At 46.5% G+C, this 10392-nt stretch overlaps 1 protein-coding gene across 1 annotated transcript in view; it reads left to right on the top strand.

Moving 5' to 3' along the window:
* The first annotated feature begins 2269 nt into the window (after positions 1-2269).
* SP1 (Sp1 transcription factor) overlaps positions 2270-10392 on the top strand; it is a 51994-nt gene continuing 43871 nt past the window's right edge. The window contains exons 1-3 of the mRNA XM_059185190.1: positions 2270-2408; positions 3459-3613; positions 3932-5447. Of these exons, the coding sequence (XP_059041173.1) occupies positions 2402-2408; positions 3459-3613; positions 3932-5447 (1678 nt within the window). The 5' untranslated portion in view covers positions 2270-2401. The remainder of the gene's footprint in view (positions 2409-3458; positions 3614-3931; positions 5448-10392) is intronic.

The raw sequence follows: 10392 nt of genomic DNA, 5'->3' as shown, positions 1-10392 counted from the left end.
GGAGGGGCTGGATCCCAGAATCCTGGGATCATAACCTCAGCTGGAGGCGGCCGCTAAACCAACTGAGCCACCCAGGAGCCCCAGAATCTACCTTTTTAAACAAAGCAACCAAGGGTTTGGATAGAGACTATCTGACATTATATTTTGGGAAACTTTGATCTAGGGAGAGATGCTATTGTAATGTAATTTGTAATGTAATGTTTTATATAAATGTATACAAGAAGATAATGCCATTTGAGCTGTTACAGAAGTTAGATTTAGTAGTTTTCAGTAGCTAAAAAGGAACAATACAAAACATTTAAAAATAGATATGTAATTATTTTTTATTAAACCCATTAAAAAAAAAAGATTTATTTATTTGACAGAGAGAGACCACAAGTAGGCAGAGAGGCAGGCAGAGAGAGGAGGAAGCAGGCTCCCTGCAGAGCAAAGAGCCTGATGTGCGGCTAAATCCCAGGACCCTGGGACCATGACCAGAGCCGAAGGCAGAGGCTTTAATCCACTGAGCCACCCCGGCGCCCCTAAACCCATTTTTATAAATGGTTATATCAGGCCTGCTTTATTCAAGAATCTATGGAAGGCTTTTTGTGGGACTGCTCTGGGCTGGAATCTGGCACTATAACTTACTAGTTTTGTGACTTTGGGCCAGTTATTTAGCAGCCTAAATTTCTTATAAAATACATAACTTCTCTGGTACCAGTATTTTCTTTATGAGCATGACACAAGGAACGCCGAACGCTTAACTGACTTACGCACCTAACACAGTAGGCATTCCACAATCACTTTCTTCAGGGCCTATGCAAAGCAGCAGAGGCCTGTTTTAGGGGGATCCAGACTTTAAAACATAACATGTCACGAAGTGCTGAATTGTAAATTGTAAATAACTTAGTGACAACACGTAAAATAGAAGGGGCTACAGAGAACGACCTCCGTGTCATTGACAAGTCACCCAGGCTGCCTCCACCAAAAGCAGGAAAAAGGAGAGGTGGAATGAGAGGCCAGCAATTCCAGTGCCTGGAGGAAAATGTCCTTTAACTTTGTAGTTAAAAAAGCAGGAACTCCTTATCTTGCCATCCTGCTTTACGCTTAGACGGTATTTACAATGAAGGGGAGAAACAGGAAGTGGCTTATAGGACACTGACGCTGGGAGGCTCTCCAGTGTATTTGAGCCTCAAAGACCAGCCCATGAAAAGTTAACCCTGCAAAAATTACGTAGTTAGCAGCTTTATCTGGGAGAAGTTAATAAAATGGCGTTTGCTGGTCTGACAAAGCCCTTGTGAATTGTCAGTTAACTGCGAGCGCAGCGCCAGATTTCGTCGAGCACGCACCCACAGGGCTTACACCCACATTCAGAGGCATCCGCCCGCCGGTCGGCCCACCCCGGGAAGGGTGAGACTTGAGAGGTACTTTTAAGAACGGTTAAGTGAAGGCTCGAACGAGCCCTGCTGGCGAGGTAGAACTGCGAACCGACGGTCTTGGCCCTGACACTTGCTGAGCAGCAAGGATCCACCGAAGCGTGCCACCTATTCACTGTAAAGACGTCCCCTGAGGAGGGCCAAGATGGCGACGAACTCCTCTTGGCACAGCCCTGCTCCCTTCCCCAGGACGGGAGGCTCTAGTAACGCCCATTGGCCAAGTTGGAGGCGGTGCCTACCTTCCTTCGCCGCCTCATTGGAGTTAGTGACTGAGGGAGACGCCAATTCTCCTCTGCCCACTCCCAAATCCCGCCCCCAGAGCTCATTCGGCGTTTAATTGGCTTTTCATTCACGTCAATCTGCGTCCTAGCATGTCTTTTTTCAGTGTTAATCCAATCATAACTTTCCTGGCTGCCCGCCTGATTTCTGATTGGTTTTGGTCAGCTTCATCCTATCCCATTTCTGCCTACTTCTTAACACCTCCCAAAAAGGACTGTGCCCAGGCATGTCCAGGGTTCTGGTTGGTTGTTGTTCTGTCATTCCAGTCAAAGTTCTTCCTATCCCTACCGGTCAGGGAGCCCGCCTGGCGGTTGACTGGCTTCCTTCCAAGCCTATCATCACTAGCTCCCGCCCACCCTCGCTTCCTGCGTCTTTCATTGGCTTTTAAAACGGAGAGGGTGGCCTCCTTGGGCGGACACCGGGCACGCAACTTTGTCTTACACGCCTTAGCGAGCAAGCGAGTCTTGTCATTGGATAACCTACCCGTCTTTCTTCTGCAAGTCCCTCCTTTCTCCCTCCCTCATTGGGCGGGGCAGCAGCGAAGGGGCGGAGCCTAGGCTGGGCTTGTGGCGCGCTGCTCCCTCCTCCTTACCCCCCCCCTCCCTGTCCGGTCCGGGTTCGCTTGCCTCGTCAGCGTCCGCGTTTTTCCCGGCCCCCCCCAACCCCCCCGGACAGGACCCCCTTGAGCTCGTCCCTCAGCTGCCACCATGAGCGGTAAGGATGAGTCCACTCCAAGCTTAGGGGTGGGAGGGGAATGAGGGGGCGCGCGCGAGGGCCGACCGGGCGGTCCCCGCCGTGAGGGGGGGCGGGCGGGAGGCGGCGGCGGCGGCCTTGGTCCCGCCCGGGGCGGAGGGAAGGGAGGGAGAAGGGGCAGTGGCGGGGCCTGCGAGAAAGAGGGGGATGGGCCGCCCGCCCCGGGGGAGGGGGCAGCGTGGCCTCGCCCGCCCCCTGCCCGCCCCGGCCACGGGGGACGGGCCTTACCCCCCACTATTCGGCCGCCCGCCTGAGGCTCCTCCCGCCGGGGGCTGGAGCCGCGGGGGCGGCCCGAACAGTGCAGGCCCCGCCCGGGCCAACCGCCTCCCTGGTCCGCCCTCTGGTCGCCGCCTGCCCCAAGGCCCTCCCCTCCCCCCGTAGATTTCCCCTCCCCCCCCGTCCCGCCCTTTCCACGCCCCTCACCCCGAAACCGCCCTTTCCCTCTAGGGCCCGCCCTCTGTCCGCCCCGAAACCTCCAGATTCCTAAGCCCTGGACCCCTTTAGTCCTTTGGCAGTATTCACAAATGTTTTCCCACTCACACTTTTTATTTGTTCTTTTTTCTTTGCCCCTCTTCTGCTCTGGGTGCTTTTTACACTTGAAGTTTTCTCTTTCTCCATATCCTTTGACCCTAATTTTAGCAAGCTTTCCATCCACCCACATGTTGTTTTTTGCCTTACCTATCCTCCTTTTTCTCCCCAGTATACTTTTTTGTATTTTGAAACTCTTTGAACATATCCACTGCCCCTTACATTTCCTATGTGAAAAGTACATTTTTAATGTTTTCTGGGTTTAATTTTGTGCAAGTGAGAATTGAGGCCCGGTTTTAGTGCTCCTAAGCCTAGTTTGTGTTCTGTATGTCCTACAACTGCCCTTTGTCCAATTCACTTTTTTTTTTTTACACTAGTACCTTTCATCTTGCTGTATGTCTTTTTCGTTATAGTGTCCCTTACTCTTCCTCACCTCACTCTTTTCCTTCCCCTAACTTTAAGTTGTCTTTTAATTCCTTTTAGACCAAGATCACTCCATGGATGAAATGACAGCTGTGGTGAAGATTGAAAAAGGAGTTGGTGGCAATAATGGGGGCAATGGTAATGGTGGTGGTGCCTTTTCTCAGGCTCGAAGCAGCAGCACAGGCAGTAGCAGCAGTGGAGGAGGAGGAGGGCAGGTAAGTGATGATCAGGACAGAGTGGGGGAGATGTTAAGAGAATGTGAATATTTTTAGATGATTGTCTTTTCACAGAAACATTTTTAGGAAAGAGCTAAGCCATTTTGTAGCTAGGAAAGTTAACATAGTGAAACAAAAGACTGGGAGATCCCCAAAGATGAGGATTTCAGGAGTATAAATAGGTCCCCTTTTCCTTCCTTCCTTTTTCCCCCTTTTTGTGTGCACTGTTTTGCTGTTTATTTGTTTTATACTGCCCCCTGGGCTGGCAGCTGGGTATCACTAAACTAACTCCTCTCCTCTCCCTTATTTTCTGGTCAGGAATCCCAGCCATCCCCTCTGGCTCTGCTGGCAGCAACTTGCAGCAGAATTGAGTCACCCAATGAAAACAGCAACAACTCCCAGGGCCCAAGCCAGTCAGGGGGCACAGGTGAGCTTGACCTCACAGCCACACAACTCTCACAGGGTGCCAATGGCTGGCAGATCATCTCTTCCTCCTCTGGGGCTACCCCTACCTCAAAGGAACAGAGTGGGAGCAGTACCAATGGCAGCAATGGCAGTGAGTCTTCCAAGAATCGCACAGTCTCTGGTGGGCAGTATGTTGTGGCCGCCACTTCCAACTTACAGAACCAGCAGGTCCTGACAGGATTACCTGGAGTGATGCCTAATATTCAGTATCAAGTAATCCCACAGTTCCAGACCGTTGATGGGCAACAGCTGCAGTTCGCAGCCACTGGGGCCCAAGTACAGCAGGATGGTTCTGGTCAGATACAGATCATACCAGGTGCAAACCAACAGATCATCACAAATCGAGGAAGTGGAGGCAACATCATTGCTGCTATGCCAAACCTACTCCAGCAGGCTGTCCCCCTCCAAGGCCTGGCTAATAACGTACTCTCAGGACAGACTCAGTATGTGACTAACGTACCAGTGGCCCTGAATGGGAATATCACCTTGCTACCTGTCAACAGCGTTTCTGCAGCTACCTTGACTCCTAGCTCTCAGGCAGTCACTATCAGCAGCTCTGGGTCCCAGGAGAGTGGCTCACAGCCCGCCACCTCAGGGACTGCCATCAGTTCTGCCAGTTTGGTATCATCACAAGCCAGTTCCAGCTCCTTTTTCACCAATGCCAATAGCTATTCAACAACTACAACCACCAGCAACATGGGAATTATGAACTTTACCACCAGTGGATCAGCAGGGACCAACTCTCAAGGGCAGACACCCCAGAGGGTCAGTGGGCTACAGGGGTCTGATGCTCTAAACATCCAGCAGAACCAGACATCTGGAGGCTCTCTGCAAACAAGTCAGCAAAAAGAGGGAGAGCAAAACCAGCAGACACAGCAACAGCAACAAATTCTTATCCAGCCTCAGCTAGTTCAAGGGGGACAGGCTCTCCAGGCCCTTCAAGCAGCACCATTGTCAGGGCAGACCTTTACAACCCAAGCTATCTCCCAGGAAACCCTCCAGAATCTCCAGCTTCAGGCTGTTCCAAACTCTGGCCCCATCATCATCCGGACACCAACAGTGGGGCCCAATGGACAGGTCAGTTGGCAGACTCTTCAGCTGCAGAATCTCCAAGTTCAGAACCCACAGGCCCAGACAATCACCTTGGCCCCAATGCAGGGTGTTTCCTTGGGGCAGACCAGCAGCAGCAATACCACCCTTACACCCATTGCCTCAGCCGCCTCCATCCCTACCGGCACCGTCACTGTGAATGCTGCTCAGCTCTCCTCCATGCCTGGCCTCCAGACCATTAACCTCAGTGCATTGGGTGCTTCAGGGATCCAGGTGCACCAGCTTCCAAGCCTGCCCTTGGCTATAGCAAATGCCCCAGGTAAGGCTTTCAGTCTTTTGCATTCATTTCCAGAGCTAACGAGCTTAACTGAAATTGTTGAGTCTAAGGAAGGAAATAGAGATTTTTGTGGGTAACAGTTTCTAGAAGGCACGTTGATCAGAGAAATAGAATGATTCTATTTAAGTCATTTGGAACCAACTTAACGGAAACTTTTTTTTCAGTTAATCTTACGAGAAAGGAGCATTTCTGGGCAGTGTCTTTAGGGTCACTGTACTTCCAGGGCTTTTGGTGCTACAGAACAAGGGTCAGCAAACTTTGTTCTGTAAAGGTCCAGATAGTAAATATTTTAGGCCTTGTGGACCACGTAGTATTCTTTTTTGTTTTTCTTTTACAACCCTTTAAAAATGTAAAACCAGGGCACCTTGGTGGGTCAGTGGGTTAAGCCTCTGTCTTTGGCTTAGGTCATGATCTCAGGGTCCTGGGATCAAGCCCCACATCAGGGTCTGCTCAGCAGTGAGCCTGCTTTCCTTCATCTCTCTGCCTGCCTCTCTGTCTACTTGTGATCTTTCTGTCAAATAAATAAATAAAATCTTAAAAAAAAAAAAAAGCATTCTTATCTCAAGGGCTTTATTTGGCCTCTTGGCCCACCAGCATTGTAGAATGAGACTTGATTATAAACTTGATCTGTTTGTAGAACAGTTATTAAGTAATCAGGTGTTTCTTATGAACTGTAGCTCTTTAAGAGGGAAAAGTGATAAAGTGGGTTCCAGAAGGAGTCTTTCTTTCTTTTTTGTTTTAACATTTGTTTATTTAGGGGCACCTGGGTGGCTCTGTGGGTTAAGCCTCTGCCTTTGGCTTACCTCATGATCTCAGGGTCCTGGGATCCACCCCTCATCGGGCTCTGCTCAGCAGGGAGCCTGCTTCCCCCTCTCTCTGCCTGCCTCTCTGCCTACTTGTGATATCTCTCTCTGTCAAATAAATAAATAAAATCTTTAAAAAAAAAAAAAAAAGATTTGTTTATTTGACAGCCAGAGAGACCACACACAAGCCCAGGAGAGGCACAGGGAGAGGGAGAAGCAGGGAGCCTGCTGAGCAGGGAGCCCATTGTGTGGCTTGATCCCAGAACCCTGAGATCATGACTTGAGCCAAAAAAGGATGCTTTTTTTTTTTTTTTTAAAGATTTTATTTATTTATTTGACAGAGAGACCATAGGTAGGCAGAGGGCAGACAGAGAGAGAGATGGGGAAGCAGGCTCTCCACTGAGCAGAGAGCCCCTTGTGGAACTCCATCCCAGGACCCTGAGATCATGACCTGAGCCGAAGGCAGATGCTTAACCAGCTGAGCCACCCAGGCACCTCTCTAGAAGCATTTTCAACAAAAAAGTTAATACTTAATTTTTAGTTAGCCAGATTATCCTACTCTACTCTCTGATTAATTTTCAGTTAGCTAGAATATCCTACTCTCTGAGCAAGCTGATTAAGGTTTAATTTTTTAAACTTCTGGTTACCTTAAAAGTAGAATCCATCTGCCTTCTCTTACACTAATGTGTATTTTCAGTAAGTTTCTTGGGTGATTCTGGTACTTCCTAACTAGGAGAACCACTTACTAGACTGCTTTGAAAGTAGCGTATTAAGAAGGGATGGGAGAGAAAAGGAGAAGGCCTGAAATGGAGTGGGGAGGTGGAGCTGAGAGGAATTAGGAATAAGGAGAGCATTGAAGGGAAAGAGTCCTCAGGGAAGAGGTATGTATTGGAATGTATGTTTAATCAGTGGACCACAGTACTCAGTTATTCATTTCGAATAGTGTTTCACTGTTGGTTAGAGATAAAAAAAGTGAAAAAAGTGAAAGCCTATTTAGAATTTATTTTAAATTCTGTGGTGATGCAGCTAATCTTTAATAAAGCACAAGAAGAGGATAGTATAGAATTTTTTTCAAGACTTATTTATCTGAAGAGGGAGGGGCAGAGGGAGAGGGAATCCAAGCCTACTTAAAGCTCAGAGTCAATACTGGGCTCAGTCTCATAACTCTTGAGATCAGACCTGAGCCAAAAATCAAGAATTTGATTCTTGGGGCGCCTGGGTGGCTCAGTGGGTTAAGCCGCTGCCTTCGGCTCGGGTCATGATCTCAGAGTGCTGGGATCGAGTCCCGCATCGGGCTCTCTGCTCAGCAGGGAGCCTGCTTCCCTCTCTCTCTCTCCGCCTGCCTCTCTGTCTACTTGTGATTTCTCTCTGTCAAATAAATAAATAAAATCTTTAAAAAAAAAAAAAAAGAATTTGATTCTTTTTTTTTTTTTTTTTTTTTTAAAGATTTTATTTATTCATTTGACAGAGAGAAATCACAAGTAGATGGAGAGGCAGGCAGAGAGAGAGAGAGAGGGAAGCAGGCTCCCTGCTGAGCAGAGAGCCCGATGCGGGACTCGATCCCAGGACCCTGAGATCATGACCCGAGCCGAAGGCAGCGGCTTAACCCACTGAGCCATCCAGGCGCCCCAAGAATTTGATTCTTGATCAAATTGATCAAGATAGGGGCGCCTGGGTGGCTCAGTGGGTTGAGCCGCTGCCTTCGGCTCGGGTTGTGATCCTCAGGGTCCTGGGATCGAGTCCCGCATCGGGCTCTCTGCTCAGCAGGGAGCCTGCTTCCTCCTCTCTCTCTGCCTGCCTCTTTGCCTATTTGTGATCTCTCTCTGTCAAATAAATAAATAAAATCTTTTTTTAAAAAAAAAATTGATCAAGATACCCAAGATACTATAGATTTTTATATTTAGGCATGATATAAAAAATTATGATGGAAATAATTTACTATCACTGCATTTAGTTTTATTGGAATGTATGTGGGTTTGTGAACTGGTTACTTTTACTATAGAGTTATCATTTCATTTATGACTGGCCCTTATATAAAAGAGGGTAACTAATAAATAAGCGTATTTCCTGTCTCCTGCAGTTCTGGAAAATGGTGGCCGGGAGGTCTGCTCGAGTTCCCTAACTTTATTACATTTTTTTTTTTTAAATGATTTTATTTATTAGAACTCGAGAAAGAGATCATGAGTGGGGTGAGGGGTAGAGGGAGAAGACGACTTCCCACCAAGCTGGGAGCCCGATGCCAGACTCGATCTCACAACGCTAGGATCATGACCTGAGCTGAAGCCAGATGCTTAACCTGAGCCGTCCAGGCACCCACTTTCTTACATTCTTGAGGTGTGTTTAAGATGACTACATTTTGAGTCTTAACAAGACAACGGTTTTGTTACTGCATCGGAGACCTTGGAATAGAAAGTCTGAGCTGGAGAGGACCTAAGAGGTCATCTAGTAAAACTGCCTTATTTTCTAAATGAGGAAGGGCATGGAGTTACAGAGAAGCAATTAAGTAAGTGGTGAGACTACATACAGTCAGAGCTAGGGCTTGTACTTAGTTCTCCTAATGTAAGACTTACCTATTAGTTTTAACTTAGGATGTTAAAAAAATCCTTTAGAGTATTAAAAATGTTTTAGAAAAGATATCTTTGTTTCTTTGAAATTTAATGCTCTAGAGCTGGCAGATGTTTCATAGACTAAAAATTATAGCTGTAGAAGTGGGAGAAGTTAATGAAAACTGAACAACACTCTGAAAATTAGACACTTGCTACACTAGCATGTTTGTTTTCTCTTTACTCTTAGTTTGTTGTATCCAATAGCTTTGCTCTTTCTCAAAGGAAGGCAAAGCTGGGGGATAGTTCCATTTAGTAATAATTTGGATCCTTGCAAATTTCTAAAAAGTTTCAGAGCATAGGCTTTAAAGAAACGTTATGAGGCATTCTCATTGCTAAATCATGCTCTGGAGAAGTCTGCCATTTAATATGTCATAAGATAGGGCTACCTGGCTATTGATGGTCTCAGAGCTCAAGAAAATGCATGCCTTTCTGTGAAGTAGCTGCAGCTTGACATTCGCTAATGAGAGAATGAGTCTCTAAAAGGCCTTTTTGTCAGAGTTGAGATTGGTTGCCTCATTAATAGTGGTTTCCGAAGATAAAAGTTTCCTCCTTTTTGGTTGGTTAGTCATACTTGTGCAGCACCCCCCCCCCCCCCTTCAATTGGTCAACTTTTTCCTCAGTGAAAGATAATAAAAGAATTTCCTAGAAGCTTTAGTGCTGCTTTGCTGTTGTCTGGCTGTTAAAAAATGTTTCATTTTACCCCTTTTTCTGGTATGTAGTAGTTTTACTGGAAAAACTCAATGTCTTGACAGTATAATGTAGTAGAAAGAGCCTTGGATGTGAAATCATCTATAGATAAGTGGATAGATACATAGCACTCTACAAACTGAGACATTATTACATGGTTGTGGAAGACTGCAACTTCCATGTTGTTCACGTAGTCTGTTTACATTTATTATTTTTAAAAATCATCTTTTAGAAATTAAGCTCTCCTATTGACTTGCAGTGTTTATTTCTGTTTGCTGAATACACAGGCAAAGGCACACACAAACTTAGCACCAAAGTAAGCCAGCCATCTCTGTGTTTTTTATGGCTTAGCCCCTGGTGGGTGGTAGTGAGGAAGGGACCACCCAGTAAACTGAGTTTAGTTTCCGGACAGTGAAATGATCTATGGGCTCTGAGGTTGGGTGGTTTTTTTTTTTTTTTTTTTTTTTCCCATTAGCTTTTTTGTAGTTTTTTGTTTTTAAATCGACACTGTTTCCCAGTTAAAGCCCCCTTTCCCCTCATTTTGTAGTTAACACTCTCACAGATCTTGTTTTTTTTCCAGTTTAAAGTTTCAGGTTTTTTCTCAGACACTGCTGTGTCCTGAAAACTCTTCCACCAGGTTGAGGAGGGCCAGCTTTGGAAGAGGTTTGTATGACTTCGTGGGAGTTCTGCCTAATAAAGAGTTCAGGGCTAGTCTTTGGCAGGAGAATAAAACATATTTCCTTGATGGCTATAATTCAGTCAAGAAGCAAACTTCAGGCACTAAAAATAAAAATTTCACATCTGCTTGGTTTTATCCAGGTCAGGAAAATG

The sequence above is a fragment of the Mustela lutreola genome, chromosome 8 (assembly GCF_030435805.1).
Source record: "Mustela lutreola isolate mMusLut2 chromosome 8, mMusLut2.pri, whole genome shotgun sequence".
Taxonomy (NCBI): domain Eukaryota; kingdom Metazoa; phylum Chordata; class Mammalia; order Carnivora; family Mustelidae; genus Mustela; species Mustela lutreola.
Note: the sequence above shows the minus strand (reverse complement) of the source record. Positions and strands in the feature narration are given on the sequence as shown.